General features: G+C 41.8%; 1 protein-coding gene across 5 annotated transcripts in view; it reads left to right on the top strand.

Moving 5' to 3' along the window:
* Positions 1–7,044: 7,044 nt before the first annotated feature.
* Positions 7,045–25,715, top strand: part of LOC131592136 (protein FAM219A-like) — a 408,033-nt gene continuing 389,362 nt past the window's right edge. For all 5 annotated transcript variants that reach the window (XR_009280522.1, XR_009280521.1, XR_009280520.1 and 2 more), the window contains exon 1: positions 7,045–7,555. Coding sequence is in view for 2 of the 5 variants with exons in the window: in XM_058863437.1 (XP_058719420.1) it covers positions 7,496–7,555 (60 nt within the window). In the remaining 3 variants the exon portion in view is untranslated. The remainder of the gene's footprint in view (positions 7,556–25,715) is intronic.

Genomic DNA, 25,715 nt, shown 5'->3' with positions numbered 1-25,715 from the left:
AAGGAGCACCCGATCTCTGTATCCACGGATGAGCTTAAAAGCCTTCTATCCTGAGTACGGGTAGAATTCCCTAACGTGAATTCAGAGAAAATTTTTACCCCAAGCCTGTGGGAGAAGATAAACGTGAGAGTATATGAAAAAAACACTCTTAGAGACCAAGCAGTGACTGAACTTCTAACAGCTTCTGCAGTGACTTATGAAGTCATCGCCAGTAAATGGGACTGAAACTCAGACAAGGGACACTATGGGTCTAGAAAAACAGAAGGGTTTGTTTCAGTCAAATGCAAAATGCTTGTTACCACACGCTGTAAAGTCTGTGTCAGCCTTCCTGAATTCTACCTTAGGAAAGAGAATGTCTAAGCCTGTTGAAAGCCCAGAAAAACAACTATACAGAGACGAGGAGGCAACTCTAAAACGTGGGCAGAATCTGCAAAAAAGGGTCTTAGAGCTTTTGTAAGTGTCTAAGTTCTCTTAGAGCTGTTCCAGCACCCGGTATTCTGTTGCAAGCAGAAGAGGGAGGGGAAACTTCCTTGGCCGCCTGCGTGCTGACAGCTGAGTCCCTTTTTGGCCCTAGGGGGGCGGAGTAGACAGCCCTGTCCCCCCTGGGAGGGTACGGGAGAGTTCAGCCCGACCCAGAGCGGTCCGGGACCTCCACGGGCACGGTGGCCCCTGCGCCCCGCCTGCCAGGGGTGGGCTTTGAGCCACAGCTGTCAGTCAAAGTGACATCATCAGTGACGCAAGCACAGCCGGAGCTCTATACCCCGCCTGCGGCACCGCCCCCAGGCCAGCCCTCATCAGGGGCGCCCGTGACGTCACAGGGAGGCGTGGTCCCGTCCCTCCGTGCCCAGCCCGGAGCCGGGGGACAGGCGAGTGGAGAAACCGAGCCTCGGCCTGCGCCGAGCGCTGCAGCGGCACTTTTAAAATTGAATGCGCTTTGCAATACAGCTGCAGCAGAGCAACAACAGCTTGAAAAAACAACAGTTTCACCACAGCAGATAGATTCACTAGACACCACACAAAGCCAAGAGTCTTTTGACCACAGCCGTGCTAATGCACAGTTCTTTCAATCTACAAATCCTCCCACAGACATGGACTAGGGGTCACGGGACATGTCAATACAAAGTCCAGCATCTCTGGAATAGTTTCAAAAAAATAGCCGAAAAGCAAAAATCAAAAGCATTGTAAGATGCATTACTGGCTAATCTGCAAATTATAGCAGTCACAAGCTTCAGAAAGAAGCCCTTATTGAAATGCCTTCAAAAATGGATCAAAAAGTTTAAAAATGTTGCATAATAGAATACATAGAGATGTTGTATTTCTAATGATATCTGTTGAGTTTGTTTTTACAGAATAACGTAGAAAAAGATGATACTTATTCATCCCAAAAAATTTAAAATATTTTAGTTCTGTTTCAGTATTCCTAATACATGAAAGTTTTAAAAATGTTATCTTCTCTATACATCTACTGATAATGTAATATTGTATGATATGGAGTGATCAAGTATTATTACTAAAGTTACAGTTAATTTCTGCAAGATGCATTTCTTTAAAATTGAGTTGAAAAATCATATGATTAACCCTACAGAAAAAAGATTTAATGACAGATTTCTTTCATTTTTAACCTTTCCTTTCATTTGAGTATGTGTATTGTAGATTTAGTTCAATACAGTTTTCAGTAATCTGAAAGTTATGTTAATCATATATTACCCATTTGCTGAGTTGTTTTTTTTTTACAATTTTGATAAAGAAATTTTAATGTGAGTATTTTTGTTATATAAAAAAAACATGTATAACAGCATATATACCAATTTAGATTTTAGATTTTAGTTAAAAAGTTAGACTTAATGTTTCTGAAAAGTACTACAAAAGCTGAATGACAAATTGCCAAATCTGTGGTATTATATTTTTTTCTAGTAAAACTGCATTCTAAAAATCATAACAAATGTAAACATATACCAAGCAAATTCTTGTTATGAATAAGTATTTTTAATAACATCTGCAGTTATTATGAGTTATTCTCAAAACCAGATAACATAGAATAGTGATATATTTGTTGCATCCCTATAATCTCTATAGTAAACCAATGTTCCTGTTATATTGTGTTCAAAGAAGTGTATACCAAACTTTTAGTTGCTTTTTTTTATAATAGAGTAAGATTAAGTCATGTTTTCATCTAATATAGATTAAGTGTTAATAAAATTAATCAAAGTTAAACTTCACTGTTTAAATTTAAGTATTTTTAAGTTATAACTTTAGTATTTTTTAACGTTAAGTTTTGTTATTTCCTTTTATCATAATTAATTTTTAACAAGTTTAAAATTTAAATTGCTTCATGTCTTATTGAAGACATTTGTTTAAACTACATTGTTATTTTCCTAGAGAGATGAAGATAACTACAACTGAAACAGCTGTGATAAAACACTGGTAAACACCTGCTTAAGAATAGAGGTGAATGCAATTTGTGACACCCTTAATTTCATTGGAGGTTCTATTGTTTGTTATAATCTCTGCAGTTTTGGTTTTCTATAATTTACACAAAAAAAACCATAGTGATTGTTATTTACAAAAAATTTAAAAGTTTTTCACCTTATTTCATTTTTAGTCACTAAGACGTGAATGTTTTAAAAATATCTTGATTTCCTCAAATACTTACTAATGACATATTCATTGTATAATGTAAATTTATAGGTTTCTATGATGAGCATTATCTATAAAGTGTTGTTGTATTTACAACCAGTTTTATACATATTTTGATATATCTGTGTAATTACCTTTTAGACACGTGTCATTTGAGATTTTTTTTATTTTCTAACTACAGATGCATCTTAGTAAATAAGTTATGCAACTGCTTCTATACAGAAGTTTTTTTGTTAGTTTTTACTCTTTTCCTTGTTTAAGAAAATTTGCATTTACCTAATCCAATGTAACTTTATTATTTTAGTTTCCAAGATTCTAAGAAAATGTGTCATAGTTAAAAGTTAAGTTTTATGAAAGAAACTTCAGATTAAACCAACTGCTGAATGGTTTAATTAGTCAATTACCTAAGACATCTGATCATTTGTTTTATACAAATGCCTTTTAAAAGTTTGCTGTGTTTTAAGCATCTTACAGCTGCTATTTTTAAACCCCTTGCTTTAAAAATGGCTTAAGAGACATCTTTCCAGATGAGGCCTAAGGCTCTGGCCAAGCCTTGACTTTACCTAGATAGAGAATTTGCCAATAAACCCAGAAGTTTTCTGCATCAAAACAATATTCAAGTCAATTTGACTTGGCAATTAGTGAATTAATATAACAGCTAGATTTTACAGTAGGCTTAGAAAATTGTTATCCGGACATGATTTTCCAATCTTCCATTGATTTATCAGCTGTAGCAGACTCTAAGATGCGAGTATATATTTAGTACATTTAGCAATTCATATTACAGATTATTCAGATAAGTTTAATATAATATAATATTAATTATGCATCTTCTTAATAAGTTTTTAATTTCTGTAAAAGTGATATTTCCTATATGTGTATACATGTGCAAGTGTTTTAATTTGATGGTTTTTCATTGTCATAACAAAAACCAAATACCTTACTTAATTACAAAAAAAGGGGGGAACCAAGGCTATGCCCCAGAAGTATAAAAACCTTATATATCTAAAATTTTTAGAAAAAGCATAAAGATCTTATATCTATTGCAAATAATACTTGAACAGTCCTTTTTAAAAGAAGTCTGTTACAAAGCCAATTCCATCAATTATCAGATATTGTTCTAACAAGACTCAAGCAAAGTCGAGAGAGAGTTCTTTAGTTCTGGTCAAAGGTTCAGAAACAAGAAGATTAAAAAATCATTTCAATTAATAATTTGGAGGAAAGTCTATGTTTTTGTATTCACAGGTTCAAAACAGAATTAACTTCCTAGCAAAGAACGTAGAAACTCATCAGCTGCAGAGACAAACAGACAGCCCAAAGAGCAGAAGAGCGAGCACACAGATGTGAACTGTATCAAGACCACAGTTGACAGCTAAACAGCTTGGATCCCACATGCAAGAGCAATGAACTTTGGGTTTCAAGTGAAAGAGTGGGAAAATTAATATTGTAAAGCCTCATTTGTTAAAACATGAGTGAAGGAAAAATAACCCTTCTTGAAAAGTAATCCAAGAAAAGATTTGGGTTGATTTTTTTTTATTGTTTTTTTAAAAAAAAGAGAGGGGCAGATGTTGGAGTCTGAGATACAGACTGTGTGCCCTTGTTTTTAATATTTAGTTCTAAGATTCAAGGAAACACTGAATTTCATATAATATGAAATTCATGAGCATGTTTTCATGGTGATACATGAAAACAAATGCTAAAGTTAGATAAGAAAGGTAGGTGTGTAGATTAGAAAGTTTCTTAAATCACAGGGTGAAAAAGTAGTTTAGAGAACAGGAGACAAGATGGAGGATTTAGGGTGTTGTCTCTTGTCCTTCTTCTTTCTTCTTCATGTTCTTCTCCTAGGAGTGTTTGGGTAGTAGTAAGTGATTGGGTAAAAAATGCCGCAGTGCAGCACACAGGTGTTGGGTCATTGGGTCACTAAGAAAAATAATTTAGTTGGCACCTGTTAATTGGGTAAATGGACATATAAAAGACCTTGAAGAAGATCTTTGTTAGCCATTTTACCCCTTTTCTATCATAGTGCACATAGCTCCTTGTACCTTGTAATGCTGATAAGAAAAAATAAACAACTAAGACCAAACAAGAGAAAACCAGCCTCCCTCTCATCAATCTTCAGTTCAAAGGGAAAAAGAACCCAAAGCCAAAAGTCCCTAATGAGACACTTTGTCATGCTTTCACTTTTATATTAAATCTGTTTTTGTGAATACTTTTGTTAGTGATTCCTAATGCAACCCTAAAACACTCATTCATGACATCCCCGAAGCCCTCTGACCCATTTCCAGAAAGGTCTGAAAGAACAGATTTCAGATTTTCAGATAACTAATTTGCAGAGAAATTGAGAAATCTATCTTCAGGGCGGGGAAACCTATACATAAGGTATCCCCACCAAGCCTGGGCAGTGCCCCAGCACCCTAGACATCCCATGAGCTGGATTGATGCTGGAATGAAACAGAGAAATTAAGAATTAGAAAGAAATGCTTGACTAAAAGGGGGGTTTGACAAAAACCATACCCTGACACCCTGATCCACCAGAACAGGAGAAGGGTCAGACTGCAAGATAAGATAAGGAACAGGAATACACAAACAAGATGCAAAGACAAAGGCACCACAGGATAAAGGGGATTCCTTGGACCCGAAGCCGTAAGGAACGGATTTAAAGTCCCAAAAGGTGGCCAAAGGTCTGAAAGGGGCATGGGGCTAATTGTAATATGAAGTGAGGACAGGCGGGGTTAGGAAATGAATATGTATTAGGTGTATCATGTAAACCTAGTCTGTAAAAGATAAAAAGGGAAAACCAAATCAAAAAGGTGTGCATGCTTTCAGAGGAGATATCCCCCATGCACCTCAGCGCTGAATAAATTCATACCTACTCTTATAACTACTCTGCGAGTTATAGAGTTCCTTTTATTCCGCATATCAGGAACTAGGACTAGTGATGTCTTTATCTCTCTTTCTCTCTCTTCCTCTTTAATTAATCTATTTTTTAATCTCTTCCTTTTCATTTTACTCTTTTATCTAAACCCCACTGCTGTGTGCTTATATAGTAGGTCAGGGACTCACATATCAATTGCCATGCCAAGCGTGTAATTTACTAATAAAACTTTGTGAGTTTTTGCAGACCCTCTGACTTTTGTAATTCCTTTTGACCACAGGGATTTATAAAATTTGGGTGGTCCCTTCCCTTAAGGGTGGGATGTCACACTTGGTTAGTTATGGATTTCTGGCACATGTTCTGGACTGAGGAAGTAGGCTGCTTTGTTCTGTCATTTCTGGGCCACCTATGCTAACCCTCTTTTCCCCAACCCAAAGATCAAATACATTTGGATTGACATAAACCTGCTATGAAAAAGGTTTTATCTACCAGGTCAGCCTCTGCTTTTAAAGCAAATACTTTGATACTCCAGTAGTAGATGAGATCCAGGAATGAGTGAGCCCTTCATCCTGTGAGAGGATGCACACAGAGATGCCCATGCAGAGCACAAGGCAGACAGTGAGGTCTCACAGACATACATCCACCCACACCACTGCTCCCAGAGTAGGGTTAGGGCCACAAAGGTTAGTAGATAACCTAAGTTAATTGTCTGAACTGAGAGAAGATCAAATAGTTAAAAAAAGGGAAAGTGATAAAAGTTACAGCTAAGTATAATTGAAAGTATTTTTTTTAAAACAGGGATTTCAACCTATCCATTTAGCAGCCTTGAAGATTCTCTGACACACTAGGGACATCTCAAGTGCATTAAAACCTACCCTGGAAGTGTCATACACTGTAACAGTGACAAAAAGGCATAATATAGCGATGACCAAAGACTCTTGTGGTCTCATAGGGCTGCAACAGTACTGTAACAGTGTGGGGTGCTGCAGCTTTAGGACATGTTTGTTTGCCTGAGTAGCATGGCAACACATAGAAGTGCCATGGAACATGCAGGGTATCAGTGGCAGAGTGATGACATACCTCAGTGCAGGAACAGAGTGATGCAACATGATGTAAGGACACAGCAAGCAGTGCCAAGGAGGGACTGTGCCAAGCCCCCATGTCCCACCCAGCCCTGCGGGATTACAGCTCTGTGTCACTCTAGAGGGAAAGGAGCTGGGCTGCGCACGTCAGTGTAACATGTAACAGTGGGAATGGTGATGTCATTGTAGGACTGGTGTCACACCAATGACACATTTGAGGCATGCGCTCAGAGCAGGAGCTGAGGGCAGCAGAGACAGCAGGGCCACATAGTGATGCTCTCTCGTGTGAATCGTTATTCCCCTGAAAAACGAAGCACAGGTGGTGAGCTCACCACGGCACTATCATACGAGAGCGTGGCACAGCCCTGCTACGATACCTGCTCATGTCAGACCCTTTACCTACCGGTGCCTGTCGCCCACCTTGACTGACATGGCAGCTTACCGCAGCGGCTCCCCCGCCACCAGCTGCTCCTCACAATAGCCCCACATCCTTCCGGCAAACGGAAGTCGAGAGTGCCAACCATGGCAGCACGCCGGAAAGCGGCGTGTAACTAATCCGGGCGCTGTCGGCATTGGCTAGTGCTTTCCTCTCCACCTCCCCCTGAAGTGTTCCCGCGCCTCCCGAGGGAGGAAATTCTACGTCCCTGCGGCAGTGAGGCAAGGGCCGCGGAGAACCGAGCTTTTGGACCCGGAATTATTGTCAGAACTCTCGCCTTCATGAATATGCAAATGTAGGGCGGGGCGGTGGCGGCCGGGCCCGGAAGCGGCGCGGCTGAGTCACTTCGGCGGTGACGATGATAAGGCAGAACCTGGGGTGGGCGTCGGCGTTGTTGTAATCTTTCGACGTTTAAGGAGTCTCACCCCGTTCGATCTTCTTTCTTTCCGCCTTGTCTCCACCATCATGATGGAGGAGATAGACCGGTTCCAGGTGCCAGCCGTTCGGGCCGAGATGCAGCCGCTGGTGAGGGGCGAGGGAGGCCGCGTTGTTTCCGGGAACTGCACCCTTGCCATGGGGGTGTGTGCTCCTGTTCCCGTGCGCCGTGATTGTTGTGTAACGGCCGTCATCTCCCTGGGTGTTGTCGGTAGCAATGGGGGGGGGGGGAAGGGAAGGGAAGGGAAGGGAAGGGAGCGGGCGGGCAAAAGGAGCCTTGCTCTTGCCTCGGTTGAAATGTCGCTTCTCCAAACGCAATAACGTCTCGAAACGCCCCAGCCTGACTAATGCATGAAGTGAGTGTTTCGCGCCGCCTCGGCCAGTGGGCTCCAGTGTAGGGGAGGGGAGTGCTCCGGGAGAGTGGGGAGCGGCAGTAAGATTGAGGAGCCTGTCCAAGTAAGGACAGGCAGCCAGAGCCACTGGAGGCATAAAGGACTGGTGAGGTGTCAGTTGATTTTTTCAATATACGTGAGATCTGGGGGGAAAAATTGAGTGATGCTTATGCGCAGTCCGGTCTGAGAGGTTCTCCCTAGGGACGGGATATCCGTACGGGATGGGCGTTAAATACGCTTGTCTGGTGTGAGTTGTATGAAGCTGTGGGACGCTCTCTGTGGCTGATTTTATAGCCACTGCTCTAGGGGGAAAATCTAGGTGTTTTGCAAAGAAACACCTGTGTCAAATTACAGTTTTGCTCACGTAGAACTCTTTACATAAAAAAACAATCTGTAAGGTGTTGGATTTTTTCCCCCACGCCAGAGCATGTTTTTCATTTTGTTTTATTTTTCCACTTCATGGACACAATTATACTCGGTTAATGAGCTCTGAAGAAGTTGACATAAAGGTTACACTACTACTTGGGACCCTGGGGAATCTTTGCAGAGAAGGAAGTATACAGGCTTGTGGGACTTTGTGGCTGCATAACTGGGCAGGTAGAGTGGTCCTGGGCTCTTTGTCTCTTCTGAAATGATGCTTATGAAGGAAGGCCAGCTGGAAGGTAGTCATGGGAGATGCTAGATCATCACCTAGTAGTCTTGGTGATGATTTCTTATGAGTGTGTAGTTGCTTTGATGCTACAGGCTTGCTTGTGTGTGCTGTGCCCCAGCTGCATTCTGCAGAACACTTGAATGTGGTTATCTATTTGTTTCCCATCTGGGAAAGGTTCCTTTGTGTGTTCCTCTCCACTTAATTCAGTCTGCCTCACTCTTCACTTGAAGGTGCATTGTTATGTGCAACCTGGGACCTGTTGAAATACAGTTCACCTTGACATTAAAGTGAAAGCTGGATATGAGCTGATTCAAGATGTTGATTCCCTGTGGCACCTGGAGTAAGCAAATTCCATCTTGGCATCCGATTGCATGAGACAGTGATATGAATTATTTGGAGAAGTGGAAATAACTTTAATAAAGTACTTGTACAGATCCTTTTGACAGCAGCTGAGGATAGGTTATTGGCTGGTTCATGTTAGCACTGAAGATACTACTGAAATTTCCAGTATATCAAACTGTATATAATTTAGAGTTGATGTACCAGTCCTTAGTTTCTCATTGCAGCTAGTATTTGCAAAAAGTTGAGAACAAAATAATTGTCTTGTGAACAGAAAGTTTACAAATTTAAATTACCCCTCAGTGGCAAGAAAGGCACTTTTCTCATGGTGGGAGTGTTGAAAAATTGTGAAAATATTTTTAGCTAGGTGGTATTTTCTTGTTTGCTTTTTCAGCTCCTAACTTTTGTGGTGGGGAAGAAAACCATCCATAAAAGCTGATGTAGACTTGTTGCATGCTTTACTTGGTATATGTGTGTGTGTGTTTTTTGTCAAGCAGAGACAGCAGGCATGACAAGGCTGGCCCTCTTTATTCATGTTGAGAGCAGTAGGTATGGCAGTGAGATTAGGAAGTTTGGAAAAGATGTTGGCAGACAAAAAAAAAATACACATAAGTATTTTCTAGAAACCCCATGATAATAGTAGAGGAATGGAATTTGCTTGTGGATGCATGTTCGCATGGTCATGGAGTGACCAGAACCCAAAGAGATGGTCTGGTCCAGCCCTGCTGTTGCAGGGTAGGAGGGTATATTATTCAGCTGTCATAATAAGCTTTGGAAATAGGTTTCCTTCTTCTTCAGCAGCCAAGAATTAAAAAAAATTTCACAAAGAGATTTAACACTTGCATTAAAAGAATTTTCTGACCCTTTGTTTTGGGATTTCAGTTCATTTTTAGCTAATGGAGTACATAGTAAAAGCTTGTTGATGTTGAAGGCTGTTGCTATGACTGGATATGTGGGATTTTTCTGTGTGCCTAGAAATGCTGACATTTGGCTCAGAAATGGGACAGAACAAGTCTGGTACAACATTTCCAGGTGCTTTGTCTACTTTGTGTAGCTCTTCCTGGTCTGTATTTTGCAAGTAAGGACTGGATACTTGCAAGAATTGCTGCAGTTCAGAAGGTAACTGAGGTTTATCGTACTGATTTGCCACACAGTTCTGCCCTATATTGCTGCTTTATTCTGTTTACAGTAACCATTTGACTCTTCCCTCTCTCCTCAATCACATGCTTTAAAGTATAGAATAACCTTAGCATCTCAGGACTTTTTTCTGTTCCCAGTATAAAAGTTTTCAGTTTCACATGGTCTTGGGGACAGATGAGTTGTCCAGTGTTGAAGGCCAAAGGAGTCTGGCAATGTTTTCCCCATCCAAAGGGCTGAGGTAGAAGTTTATTTTCCAGGCAAAACTTGAGAGCTGTTATAACTACTACTAAAGCTATCAAAAACTGTTTTGAAACATGATCCCTTGCTGAAAGCAAATAGAGGATGGAAGGTCCTTTGCCCAGTCTGAAGTGCATAAACTATAAGAAATATATTTTCATTCTGTTTAGGCTGGAGGGTATCCTAGGAGAGCACTGTTTCCTCTGAGTCTGGCCAGTACCTGGCAGTGTGAAAAGGGTCCTGAAGTGAAGTTTGTAAAGCTAGGCTTTTCTCAAAATCCTTAAAAATTTGCGTTCTTGACCAGCATGCATACTTTTTAATGTCTGTTCATCTGTGTAGGTAAAGTGTCATCTTATCTTTTGATGTCTTCATGCTGAGCTCCAGGATAACTGTCGGAGATCTGCCTAGAAACAATGTGACAGGCAAGCCTGCTGATCTGCTAATGTTCACAATGAAGCAATAGGTTTGCTGTTAAATGCTGAAGGGAAGCCATTCTTAGAAAGTAGTCTGAGGCTTTTCTGAGCCCTTCAGCCCCAAAACTTGCCATTGATACTGGCACTATTGATCAGCTGTCTGAAATCCTCCTGTGTCACTGTCAGACACAAAATGATTCACATGGACACAGCTCGAAGTGTGATGAAAGAAGAAGCAAGTTTATTTGTTCTTTCAGTATTTATAGGTTTTCGACAATGACCAGGGATTGGATAGTCAGGTTACCACCTTCCCAACCACACTGGCCGTGAGAGACATCCATCAAAAGGCATATCTTTAATGGAATGTATAAACACCTATGTTTATAGTTACTTTCCTGGGAAAGTGGCTAGAAATTATGAAAACAATATTGAAAGACCTGATTCTCAGGGCGACACTCCTGAGCCTGTATCTCCAGCATACACCAAGCACTGACTGGTATATGACGGGAAATTGACAGATGATGGTGTTGGATCATATGTTGCTCCCATACACTGATGCAGACAGTTTCTGTTCTTAGCACAAAAATGGAAGTAAACATGCTCTTGCCCACACAGGACCAGTATGACTTTTCTGAAGAAAACACACCTGTCAAAGTGCAGCAGCTTCAGAGGAGCTTTGCTAGAAACTTATGAGACTTTGGCTTGCTTTCTGAAAGCGGCATGTGTAACACAGCATTTTAGTTTCCCAATTCTCTGCCCACATGAAAAGTGGGAGCTCTTTCTGGAGAAATTGGGTTGATGGTTCTTAGATCTCGTTTTCAAGTATTGTGGCCATGCTGGTTCCTTGCAGATGTTTGCCAGGCTGTGGGACCTTGGGCTGGTAGCTCTAGTTGTGATGCCTGCAACTGATCAAAGGATTTTGCTTAGCTGCATCCTACAGTGATGTTGTTTGTTTTCTAGCTGGGATGTCAAATATATGCTACTCCTGGAGGTGTAAAATTTTCTGAAACTTTGAAGGATACAGAAGATGCTTTTCTATACAGCTTTCTTTGAACATTAGAAAAGATAAAAACTGGACTATCTACTGTATGCTTAGCTTTTAAAAACTAAACTATCATTTTAGTCAGTGGACAGTATGAGTGTTCAACATGCTTATCAAATCCACATTCATTATTTTTGGAAAATATTGACTGTTTCATCCTAGGGAAGTTGTGCTATGTGTTAAGACCTTTTTGTTTTGTCTGATGCATCCCTAAAATAGGGGAAAATCTGAAATGAGAAAGTAAGAGTAATGAAGAAGCAAAAAGAAAGGCTATACCTGTAAGGCTTAGAAAGAGTATGTTAATATAACATTAGGTCTAGCATAGATACACAAGAAACTCCTTTCTAGGTGGAAAAAAGTTTCTAAAATGAAAATGTCATCCCTATGTATATTAATTTTAATGTAGCCCAGGGGTTACACAGCTATATGTTTTGTAAATGCCTACAGTACTATGTGTTCTGAAATTAAAATAATTCAGAAAGTGATGCTTTTAGTTACACAGCTTGTTTTGATGTGCTGCTGTATCATTTGTAGCAGTAACCTTAAAATTACCTCCCTGCATGTTTCATTTTTCTCATTGGGATTGTCTTGTTCCTTCTCTGCCCTGTATCAGGTCTTAGGTGCAGAGGTACAGGAGCATTTTTATTATCTCCCCCCCCAGGCCAGGGACAAACTCCAGAAGTGATTCCAGCATAGGCTCCAACTCCTGTCTATGCTTCTCCCCCTCCTCCCCTCCTTGTGCACCTGCTCACTGGCAGAGCATGGTATATTGAAAAGTCCTTGATTTAGAGTAAATCATCAGTGTGTATGATGCCCTACCCTTAAGGGGAAGGGAGCACACAAGATTTGTAGATGGTCACAGTTGAAAGGAATGACAAAAGTCAGAGGGTCCACAAAATCTCACAATTTTATTAGTAAACTACACACTTAGCATGGGAATTGGTATGCTAGTCTCAGACCTACTATATAAGTACATGGCAGTGGGTTTTGGATAAAGGGGTAGGGTGAAAGGAAAGAGAGAAAGTGAGAAATTAATTAAAGAGGGGGAGAGAGAAAGAAAAAGAGATCACCAGTCCTGGTCCCAGTGTCGATACAGCTGGGGTGTCCAGGGTCCTGGGTGTGCCATCTGGGCTTTGTGGGGGTACCTTTTTATATATAGGTTTTCTCCACCCTGGAGATAAGTTTCTTGCTTTCTATGCAAGTTAGTTCTCATGTGCAGTCTGTTCTGGACCTTTATGGAAGTGGGTTGGAGGGCTTCAGGGGTCTTCGGTGGTCTTGATTTCCCCCCTCCCACAGTCTATGCCTGCTTCTTGACTTTATTCCTGCATTTGTGGTGTATTGTGTTGTGCTTATCTCCACAAACTAGAACAAGGACATTTGTCCCAGAAAAGTGCTGCTTTACCTACACATGGCCCCCTTGTCCAGCCACATCCCGTTCTTTCTCACAGTGTGTTATTACCAACAGTCCTCAGCTGTTATTAACAGCAATCATTGCTTGACTCCACAGCTATCTGGCTATCGGTGTTTGAGACATACACATTAGCCCCTTATCTTCTGGGATTCTACACCACTCCATGGCTCAAACACCAATATAGACTCGGTGATCCATTGATAAGAGAAGAGAGTGGGAGAGACGGAAAGGGGCAAATGCATTCTATAAGTAGTCTCTAAATTTTGGGGATAATCTCATTTTAATCCCCCACATTTTAAGGTGTAATTAGATTACCAAAATGAAAAGCAGGGAGATCAACATTAAAAGAACTATCACAGGGTGTAACATCTTGTTAAGAATTCCCATTGCTGTTGGTGACCATCCAAATAAAATGTCCTACCAATGGTGTTCCCTGTTTTTCTTCACTTGTTGCAATACTTGTTGGATTTCTTCCACATCATTAGTCTTTTGTTCATATCAAGGTGAGATTCATTCCAATAGGGATAGGCTGTATGTTTTATATCAGTGTATAATTAAATCATAATAATTGATAAGATATAACAGGAGCTGAGTAAATAAAATTGCATCCTGTAATGTTAACAGAATTATAGACTCAAATATTAAAATGATTACTTGTCTCTACAGTAAAGTTGTCTACAAGTACAAAATCACAGGGGGTTATCATACAGGCTGTCGTGGTTTTAAACCAGTAACAGAAAATTACTTATTTTTTTGCTGTGAGATATGGATTAAAATAAGAGCAAAACAGGCTTAAAACTTAAAAGGAATAAAGACAGTTTATTAACAAACTACTAGAATAAGAATACCAGAATAAACTTTCAGAAAACCCTTTTACTTTTCACTACTTGACTATTTTTGTACACGTAACAACATAGAGACAAAAAATTTTAGAATCTTGGTGGTCAAAAACAGTCTCAATTTCTAGAGTCTTTTCATCAGTCTCTGTAGAGAAACGGAAGTCTCTTTCTGCCAATCTATGGAGTTTCTAGAGTCCACTCCTCCCATCCCACACTACTCCGAGGTGTGCATGGGTCAAATGAGTCCAGGGATGCTGTTTTTAAGGATAAGTTATTCAAAGGTAGAAATCTTCTTCATTTGTTTCTGTGAGCCTTCCTGGAAAACAGCCATCTCTTTGGCCCCTTTAAGGCTTTAAAATCTTCACTTCACTTGTAAGTTCCAGCAACTCACAGTATCACAACCACTCTCTCTTTTTTCTAAAGTCCACACTTTGAATACTCTATTCCTCCCATACTCTAGTCATGAATTAAAGGAGTCTTTTAAACTACTAGAGTCCATCTCTATAGCTGTAACAGAAAGATATTTCAGCTGTAAAGCATCTTCTTATTCCCTCTTTCTTATTTAAACTTAACTCTTTTCTTCACTGTTTTTAGTAGTTCTATGATGTCTTTTGCATGTTGATTGTCTTTCTTTGTCTTTCTGAGAAAAAAGTAATCTGTACGTCTATTCAGGTAGTAAAAGAATTAAAAAGCTTTAGAAAGCTACAAAAGTTCATGGTGTCAGGTTTCAGTCCAGCAGCAGAAACTGAAAACCAAGCTTGGCTGGCCGGCTCTGCTTCTCCCCCCCCCCTCCCTGCGGCCTTGTCCGGCCTGGAGGGGGGGGAAGGCCAAGACAGAGCTTGTTACCTCTCAAAAGCCGGAAACCAAAGAGAACGAGACAGCTCGGAATGTACTTCTTAAGGAGGTGTTTACAAGTTGAATTCACTTTTTAATGGTCAGATCTGCTGTCAATTTTTGAAAATGACTGATAATTGGTCAGGAGGAAAAACTCCCATCAGCCACCAGTAGCTTCAACTTCCCCTCTTTTTACTCTGTCTTAAAGGTGAAGCCACCCCATGACACAGGCACATCCATTCAACTGGGCCTGTACTCTGTTCCAGGGGATAGAGTACAGCTCCATTGTGATTTAATCCCGACACAATGATTGCATATATAGTATATACCAAAGCACTGTGTATTGTTAAAACAAAAACTGGCTTTACTCTTGGTGTGGTCATAAGGGAAATTAATTAGTTGCCACCAAGAGTGGAATTCCCTTTCAAATTTGGTTGCATTAGCCCAGGTTACCTTTTGAATTTCAGTGGACAAATTGCTTTTATTTCCTTCCTTTATAATTACTGCCACAGTAAATTGCACCCACAACTGAGAAACATGTGGGATGCAGAATGTACTATAGTTACCATACTGATTAGCATAAATAAAAGAACTGAGGGTCTCCACCCTCAGGGTTGAGCTTCTTGATGTGTGAACCAGATTTGGTTCATGCTGGCAATGATTGTTCCTGCAAGAAGGATAAGCAGTCCTTTGATGGTTAGCTTCATCTTCAGTGGGGGTGTGCTGGCATCATAAAGGAAAACCGCTCAGAATATTCACGGAGTCCTCATAGAGGTAAAAGTCAACTTCATTTATTGCTATATTTAGTACATTCCTATAGGGTCTTACAGGGTTCACGTGGCTTAAACAAGGCTACTATTGGCTACTACATTTTGTTTATCATTATTTTTCTTGTACACAGCATCACTGTTTTTCTTCATTCTCGCTCCTCCAGAAAATCTCAAGGACACTGTCTCTGGAATTGTACAGTGGGTTGTGCAAGCAGGCTCTAACTAAAATATCATGTCCTTGCTCTGTTAGAATGTACTCTACAATTCCTCTACAGCATCATTCCTGGAAAGAGAAAACTATACAAGTCTTGGCAGGGTTACTCTGGACAGGTTACCCCTCAGTGACTCAAGTTGTCTAACAGCTTGGACTAGTGACAAAATTAATTTTTCCCACTCAGACTATCTCTGTTCTGTCTCTTTAAATGCAGTTGAGTTGAACAGTAAAGATATTTTTGTTCTGACAGGGCCAGTTTGGCTTTGACATTCCTCAGGTAGAATCTCAACTTATACTTCATGAGGTGCTTTCTGCACTGCTGTTGCTGCTTCCACCACCTTTTCAGGGTGGTCTTCTGCAATTAGAGCATTACATAATTTCATGTTCAGAGGGAGTGAGACTGTCTGTAAAAGTTCAGCAAGTGCAGCATGTGCAATCATAGGTGAATGCTTATGCCCCTGCAGGAGTCTCTTAAAAGGTGTATTACACTCCTTTCCAGGTATGTGCAATTTGAGCCTCATGTTCCCAGTGTGGAATCCTAAAAAACATTTTTTACATATAGGGTTGCCATCCACAAGTGGGATGCTCTCTGAATTTGAGTTACCAGTTCTGCAAAAGTTAGCACAGCAGCAGTTAAAGGCATAGTATTGTCAGTCAATTGACTGTAATGAACTGTAAACCACAACTGTCTCTCACCAGCCAGACATAATAATCAGAAGGGGAGTATGAGTGAGTGATACCTCTTTTCTCCAAATCTGTTACCACCCTGTCAATGGCCAAGTACATAGCTGCTGGTAGTGTGGTTGTTAGGTTTGTGGTATTGAGTACCACAGCTGTTAGTGGGGCCAAATCAACTAGAACTTCAGAAATTCCCCCTCATGCCACAGCAAAAATCTGGCATTGCAATACACTGGCAGTCCTTGGATCAGGGACTGCAGGTGCTGCATAGAGTGAGTGCACTGCAGTCTCTGGTTTGGATTAACGTTTGAACTGAAGGACCACAAGCTGCTGTCCACATGTCAGGTTCGATCGTTCAGAACATCCAAAAAATGTTTTCATTACAGTCTTTAATTGCAAAGTGAGTAGCCAACATCTGCTTCTCACCCAGGAGCCATAAATTAACCTTAGGAGCTTGGCAGATAACACTTGCTTTGTTAAATCCAGTGATTTTAATTCTGTTGTCCAGGTCATACATCCAGCTTCTCATCATCCCACTGCATTAATTTTGAATGCTGTGCTCCTGTACCTATTAGAAACTTTATTAATTGTTGATGAGAACCAACTGGAATCTGACTATCTGGGCCGTTTTTATGTATGCATTAATAGGATTCCACTTGCTGGATTTCAGTTTTGTCTGGCTTGTGGACAGAATGCTCACATTAGCCCCTTCTGGGCTTCTAGAGTGTGTTATCAACATTATTCCCAAACTGAATCTAAAACAGAGCACTGTAGCAGTTGCTAAGAAAAAAATGAACTCTATCCCAGCTGCAATGGGGACAGTATCCATCCCTTATTCCATACCATTTACATCATGCTAGATGCCTGACTTTCCACTACACCATTGCCTTTCCTGTCTTTTGATAGATATGCACACAGATATAATTTCATTACCTTAGTCAATGGGCCATCCCTATAAAAGTCTGCTGAGTTCATTTAGTCCATGACCTTGGAATCCTTCTATCGTAACAGCCTTTCAGGCAGGAAAGATAGTGTGTGGTCTTGTCAGATGTTGAAGCCAGTCCTGATTTCATCAAGGCTGCCCTTGTTTGCTTTCATCACAGTTCATTCATCATTAATGTGGTGATTGAAGGGGAGTAGTGTTCGGATCCCCAAATCTAGAGTGGCACAGATGGGCATTGTGAGATGCTCAGTGCACGGATGGGCATATAGCTGCCATAGAAGTGATAATAGTGTTATATAGTTACTATCATCATATAGTTAAATTCATTGTCCGTTCTCATCCAAAATCAAATCCCCTTGAGGCACACACCGGACTTCCCCATCCTCCCACATTACCCACCAAATGCCCATGGATCCTTGAACAAAAGCAATCCCATGGATGGATTTGCCTTTGCCTGAGGCAGGAATAACCCAGACTGTTTTCCCCAGCATATTTTTAATGTGTGTTACAGGAACTTTATCTCCTCCTACAGTATGTAAAAATTTTGATTGGGCTGGGCCAGCCCGATTATCAAATCCTCTGGTGTTGACTAACCCTATGGCCTTTGCTCAATGTGTATCCCAATGTTTGAAGGTACCACCATCCATTGCTCTCAGTGTAGTCTTTAACAGTCCATTACGTCATTCCCTCTTTCCAGAGGGTGGTGCATATGGATGATAGCTTTGGAGCAAGCTGCAGGCCCCATGGCCTGCCAGGCCTGCCTGAGAAGCTAGCCTGGGAAATTCATAGGAGGATTTCAAAACAATCCTCAGAGACAGAAAACAACTGCCAGGTGCTGTTTGTCTGTTCTCGTGTTTTCCTTGCAGGAGAAAGTCAGGGGGGTGGTGAACCCCACTGACCAATGATGGTAATGTAGCACTTTATTAACCAATAAGAGTTTCCTTTCTGTACTTTCCACGAACAAGTCTATATAACATGGCTGTAGCAATAAACTTGAGATTCTCTCCTGTTCTGACTCCCTTGAGATTCGTGTCATTCTTTCCCGCCGTTCCCAATTAGAACGACAGGTGCATGATAAGGAATGTGATATACCCACTCAATGCCATGTTCTTTGGCCAAAGTGTCTATGAAGTTGTTTCAAAAATGAGCCCCGTTGTCTGACTCAATTCTTTCTGGAGCACCGCATTGCTGTAAGACTTGCTTTCCAAGGCCCAGGATAGTGTTCTGGGCAGTGGCAGGGGGAACAGGTTATGTTTCCAGCTATCTGATTTTTGTTTCTACCATTCCAAGCACATGGTGCTTGCCTTGGTGCGTTTGTGGGAGTGTGATATAGTCAATCTGCCAAGTCTCCCCATATTTATATTTCAGCCATTGTCCTCTATACCACAGGGGCTTTAACTGCTTGGCCTGCTTGATTGCAGTGCATATTTTGCATTCATGGATACCCTGTGTGATAGTGTCCATGGTAAAGTCCACCCCTAGATCGCAAGTCCATTGATATGTTGTGTTGCACTATATTGGGAATGGCGAAAGTAACGATACAGACTTTCTTGTGGGTTGTACATGAGAGCAAGGTTTATTATCCCAGATCTTCTTTTATAGACAAGTCCGAGAAGGTCCGGAAAGGTAAAACTCTTATTGGTCAGTAAACTAACACATCACCATCATTGGTCAGTTGGGTACACCACCCCTTGACCTTCTCTTGCAAGAAAACAAGGAAGTGACAAACAACACCTGCAAGGCTGTCTTCTATCACTAAGGACTATTTTGATTCCTCCTTATGATTTCCCAGGCCGCATTCTCAGGCCAGTATGAGAAAGTTATGTGACTTGCTTTTCCACAGACACTGTGCTCCCTGCTTGCTGCTTGCATTTAGCATCCACAATGTTGCATCTCTTCCTTGATGGCCTGAGGTGTCATGGGCCCACTGAGCTAGAAATAATTACATCTTGGTGACCTGATTCACCTGTTAGTCATTCTGATATTCTTCAGTGGCCTGACTTGTACATAAGTGTTGAAGCTGGGTCTAGGGGTCTGTCTGATCCCCAGCTCTGCCATGAATGATCCCAGATAGAAGTCCAGGAAGGAGCAGCCATCCAAGGAGTTTCAGGCAGTTTCCAGCCAAGGGTAACCCTTAGGAGCACGGCCTGAGGCTTCAAGTGATTAGCTCTTTTAGAAGTGATTTTAGCTCTGTGATCAGCTCTGATCAGCCTAGCCAGCTCTGCTTATGGGTTACCCCAGCTGACACATAGATGAAAGACAGGAGACCATGTAGCTTTCTGTGGAGTCCTTTATTGGGAGGCTTCAGCGAAGGGGGCCAGTGACCGTCTACCACTGAACTGGGCAAAAGCCGTGGTTTTTATAGGGAAGGGGAGAATTAGGAAAGGGACCAATGGTCCGAGACCAGGATAAAATGACCAATAGTTAACAGGGAGATAACATGGGGTCCTGAAGCAGGAAGGGGTCTAAAGCTTAGTCACCATGACTAAGTAGTTTTATTTTATCTTAAGGAACAGATTTCCAGGGAAAAAGCCTGTTGGAGGACTGGGCTTCCTCCACACATAAGCATCTACGTGACTGTTGCAAGTGAATGTTTAAAGGTCACCTAAAGCATCACTGGCAATGGTATCGGCAAAAACTAGACGGTTAAAGCACACCAAGAAACAACCAAACAAAAATCCAAAATCAATCAACTCAAATTGAAATAAACCCAAATCTATCTATGTGTAGGCTGGAAGGGGGGTAGACAAAAGGTTATGAAAGGGTAAGGATAAAAAGGAATACACAAGACCCTCTTGTTGAGTCACAAGGTTCAGGGTAGATCCCCATACTAAACTGAGCCAGGATTTGATCAACAGTTTATGCCTAAAGGCCCAACAGCACTTAACTGATAAGTTAAACAATTTAGTAAAGGATTCCTATAGAATTTATTATACCACAACAGTAGCTTACTTACAGGCCTAACTTAGAAATCTAAAGTACTTAAGAATCTAGTAGAGCAGCATTCCTAGCACGTTTGCTATAGCATATGCAGACTTTCACGCACACAAATCTAGAGTTTATAAAAGTTACCTGTGAAACATTCCCCTTAAGTTCAGTGAAATACTCACTTTGGATGCACTTGCATCTTCTCAGCAGGAGAAAGGTTTACCCTCGAGGAGTGGGGGATATCAGCCCAGGATTCATTGGCATTGTTCAGCGATCCTCCCAGTATAGCAAACTTGAGTGTTCACTGTCTCTGAGAGGCCCCATGCAGAGGGAGGTTGCTCATCACAGCCTGCTGCAGTCCAGGAGAGCTCAAAGGGTCTCACTTTGTACTGCTGTTTATAGAGTTGCAAGAGAGTGGGCTTTAGTCATAGTAATTTCCCATCCTGGTCGCATTTTAGGTTGGTAACTTTCTTTGAAAGTTCTATAACAAAAATATTATTCCACTTGGATTGTTATTCAGGCAAGAAAAATAAGTTTCCAAGGCCGTTCCTTAAAAAAGAGGAGCTTGTTAGACAGCCAAAGTTTCTGGGAGCAGTGTTTCTGATAAGCTCAAGAGGAGTTTAGTCCAGATGCTGTTCATTAAGGCTGAGGCTTAAGGAGCATTTCACAGATCATAGTGTGGGAGGAGGTGGGGGTAGCAGGGGGAGATGCACCACCACAGTGATCTTCACCCAGGCAACAATATCATTCCATAATGCAGCAGCCCATATGGGATTACCCTTATGCTGCCAGTTATTCTGCTTTCATTGCTGCAGCCACCCCATGGGGATGGGGCATTTGCTACCATCCGTGAATCAGTGTAGAGGGAAAGTATTGGCCATTTTTCTCATTCAGCAATGTCTAAAAGCCAGCTGGAGAGCTTTCATCTCTGCAAACTGATTCAACACACCTTCACCTCCAGCAGTTTTCACAACGTGTCATAAGGGACTCCATACAGCTGCTGTCTACTTTCTGTCTTTTCCCACAATATGCCAGAGCCAATCAGTAAACTAGGAATATTGCTTCCTACTTTCTGGTAATTTCTTGTACAATGGAGCTTCTTCAGCACATGTAGTGGTTTGACCTTGGCTGGATGCCAGGTGCCCATTAAGCCATTCTATCATTCCCTTTCCCAGTGGGCCAGGGCAGAGAGAATAAGATGGAAAACAACTCATAGGTTGAAATAAGGCAGTTTACTAAAGCAAAGAAAAAAAAAAAGCAAAAGTTTGCGCATGCATAAGCAAAGAGAAAAGTTAATCTTTACTTCCTGTCAGCGAGCGATGTTCAGACACTTCCTGGGAAGCAGGGCTTCAGCTTGCATAGTGGTTGCTCTGGAAGGCAAACATTGTTGAATAATGAATGTCCCCTGTTCCTCCTCTCTCCCTTAGCTTTTATATCTGAGCTGACATCATATGGCATGGAATATCCCTTTGGTTAATTTGGGTCAGCTGGCCTGGTTGTGTCATCTCCCAGGATCTTGTCCGTTCCCAGCCCCTTGATGGGGGAAAGGAGTGTTAGAGGGACAACGTTGTTTAGCAGTAGTCAAAACACTGGTGTGTTATCAACACCCTTCCAGCTACCAATGCAAGGCACAACACTGTGAGGGCTGCTAAGGAAAAATGAACTCTATCTCAGTCAGACCCAATACAGCACATTATGCCTTTCTTTGGTGACATTCCAAAATCTTTGCTTTCTGGACTGTCCATGATCACTTCCAAGATTCCTGGACTGACCCTCCCTTTGATCATCCAGCCCAGCACTGGCAGTCAGCATACCAAGAGGAGCTGTGCTTCAATACCAATCACTTCTGAAGCAGCTCAAGCCCCTTCATAAGATGCCAGGACTGTATATCAGGCTTTGGATCCTCTGCATCCCTTAGTCCAAAAGCCTGGGGGTTGACCTCAAGTATCAGAGGCCCCACGTGGAGCCATTTTCCCCAGCTGCAGTGAAGAGCACAGTTGTTTTTTTTTTTCATCTCTCCCTGTTTGGACTGGTCTGAGAGCTACTGCATGAACTATCTCCTGTTAAATTTCTTCAAATGCTTTTTGTTGCTCAGGGCCTCATTTAAAATTATTCTTCTTTTGTTGCAGCTGGGTCCTGGGGGCCTGTCTGACCCCCAGCTTCTGCTGACAACAAGCCCAGATAGTCAGGCTGTCCCGGGGGGGAGCCGCCATCCGGGGTTTTGCAGGCAATCTCCATCCAGGGGTAACCCTTGGAGCATGGGCAGAGGCTTTAGGTGATCAGCTCTTTTAGCAGTGATTTCTGTTCTGTGATCTGCTCTGTTCAGCCCAGCCAGCTCCGTTCAGGGGTATCCCTGCCAACACAGACAAGAGACAGGAAGACCATATGGCATTCCACAGAGAGTCCTTTAATGCAGGCTTCAGCGAAGGGGGCCAGTGATGGTCTAACCACTGATCTGGGCAAAAGCTGGTGTTTTTATAGGGAAGGAGGGAATTGGGAAGGGGACCAATGGTCTGAGAGGGGATAAGGTGACCAATAGTTAACAGGGAGATAACATGAGGTCCTGAGGCAGGAAGGAGTCCACAGCTTAGTCAAAGTGACTAGGCAGTTTTATCTTATCTTAGGGGGTTGATCTCCAGGGAAGATGCCTGTCAGAGGACTGGGCTTCCTCCACATTCTTCTGGATCAGTTGATAAAGAAGATTTACAATAAGACTGTACTTCAGAATATGCATTCTCCAGAAACTCACAATGCCTAAAAAAGCTTGAGTTTCTTTCTTAACAGCAATATCTCTGTGTAAACTGAATATGTAGATGTAACACTAAGATGGCCATGACCACAGAATCACAGAATCAACTAGGTTGGAAAAGACCTTTGAGATCATCAAGTTCAACCTGTGACCTAACACCACCTTGTCAACTAGACCATGGCACTTAGTACCACATCCAGTCTTTCCTTAAACACCTCTGGGCACAGAGACTACACCACCTCCCTGGGCAGACAATTCCAATGCCCAGTCACTCTTTCTGTGAAGCACATTTTCCTAATGTCCAACCTAAACTTCCCCTGGCACAACTTAAGACTCTGTCCTCTTGTCCTGTCTCTAGTTGCCTTGGAGAAAAAGCCAACCCCCACCTGGCTGCAACCATCTTTCAGGTAGTTGTAGAGAAAGATATGGTCTCCCCTGAGCCTCTTCTTCTCTAGGCTAAACAACCCCAGCTCCCTCAGCCGCTCATCATAGGATTTGTGTTCTAGTCCCTTCACCAGCCTTGCTGCCCTTCTCTGTACACCCTCCAGGATCTCAATATCCTTCTGTCATGGGGTTACTTTACCTTTAAGAAAGTTAAAGTTGCTGGGGACTGCTGGGAGTCTTTTCTCCTGACCAATTATCGGTCATTGCTGAGAATTGACAGCAGTTTTAGCCATTGAAAAGTGGAATCAACTTGTGAACCCCACCTTAAAGTGTACAACCTGAACTCTGTGGTTCTCTTTGTTTTCTGGCTGTGAAAGGTAGCAGAGCTTCGGCCTCTCGCTCTCTGCCCGGTCACGTGGCTGGGCGGGGGCCGGGCTGGGCCTGCCGTTCTCCCGGCTGGGAGATGGGGCTTGCGGGAGCTTGCTCCGAGCCAAGCTAGGCCAGGCCAGTTCCTGGCTTAGCTGCAGGTTTTGCCGTGATGGAATTTACCAGAAAACTGCCGAGTAAAGAAGGAGAAGAGCTCTAAGCCTGCTGCAAGCAGAGACAGTGAGTATGCTCTCCAGAGCAGCTATGAGGAACTTTTCATTGCAGACAGCTCCAGCTCCTGTTCAGCAGAGATCACCGAACCATCTACAAAAGCTTGGGCAAGATTTTAACTCTTTCTTATCCAGATGAGACTTGCGGATTAATCTTTTTATCCGGAGAGAGAAAAGGAGAGTGATCAACATGAAAAGAGACTTTATAAACTACTAGTGGCAAGAAAGAAAAGAAGCTTCAAGAAAGGTAGAGAATTAAGAAGATGCTTTAATTAAGCTGAAATATCTTTCTGTTAAAACTATGGGGATGGACAATAAAGTCCTGAAAAGAACTCCTTTAATTCATGATGGAGTATGGGGAGGAATAGAGTGTTCAAAGTGTAAATTTGAGTAAAAAGTAGAGTAATTATGGTATAGTGAAGTGCTGGGAGATTTGAAGCCTTGAGAGGCAATGAGAAAACTGTTTTCTAGTGAAGCTCACAGAAACAGATGAAGAATACTTTTTGCCTTTGAATAACTTATCCTTAAAAATGCTATCCCCAAAACTCATGACCCATAACACATTTCAGAGTGATGTGGAATGGGAGGGGTGGGCTCTGATAACAGCAGCTCTGAGCAGCTGATATCAGAGAAACGGGAAACTATAACAAAAATAGTTTTCTTGTGAGAAACTCCATAAATTAACAGAAAGGAACTTCTGTTTCTCTACAGAAACTGAGGAAAAGACTATAGAAAGAATTGGGACTGTTTAAACCATCAAAATTCTAAAGTTTTTGTCTCTGTTGTCATGTGAACAAAAGAATGGTGAGCAGTGAGAAATGAAAAGGTTTTTCTAAAAGTTTATTCTAGTGTTCTTATTCTTGTAGTTTGTCAATAAACTTTCTTTATTCCTTTTAAGTTTTATGCCTGGTTTGCTCTTGTTTTAATCCATATCTCACAGCAAAAAAATAAATAATTCTTTTTTTCCCCCCTTTTTGTTAATTACTGGTTCAAAACCACGACACCTTCATAAATTGGGGAGCCCAGAACTGGACACAGTACTCAAGGTGTGGCCTCACCAATGTGGAATACAGGGGAAGAATCACTTCCCTAGTCCTGCTGGCCACACTATTCCTGATACAGGCCGGGATCCCATTGGCCTTCTTGGCCATGTGGGCACACTGCTGGCTTGTGTTCAGTCTGCTGTCAGTCAGTATCCCCAGGTCCCTCTCAGCCTGGCTGCTGTCCAGCCAGATCCACAAGTGAAGTTTGAAGAAAGGATTTATTCCATTATTTTGTTGGCAAAACAGGGACCCATACACTGCTAAGCTTATGTCATTTTAGCAGGGACAAAAAGCACTCAGGCTGCTCCCAGTCTCACATATCAAAGGCCTGCCACAGGTACAATTTTTCACAAGGCTGTGTTTTACAATCTACAAGCTTCTTATTTCCCTTCTCCCCTTACTTCACAGTAGGCCTAGGCCTGTGAAGAATGCTTTTTAAGTCTTTTTACAGCATTATGTTATCTGACTTCTCAAGATAAACAGAAACAACAGTGAATTTTCCCAGCCTTAATATTTTTAGTACCCCCCAGCTGCAAGGTCATCTTGAGCACAACTCCTTCCACCAATCTTCCTTTTTTAACCCTTTCCTCCCCACAGTTGCCAACAACTAGTATCTTGTTAATCATATCCATTGGGATCTGATGAT

The sequence above is a fragment of the Poecile atricapillus genome, chromosome W, assembly GCF_030490865.1.
Source record: "Poecile atricapillus isolate bPoeAtr1 chromosome W, bPoeAtr1.hap1, whole genome shotgun sequence".
In the NCBI taxonomy this organism is placed as follows: domain Eukaryota; kingdom Metazoa; phylum Chordata; class Aves; order Passeriformes; family Paridae; genus Poecile; species Poecile atricapillus.
Note: the sequence above shows the minus strand (reverse complement) of the source record. Positions and strands in the feature narration are given on the sequence as shown.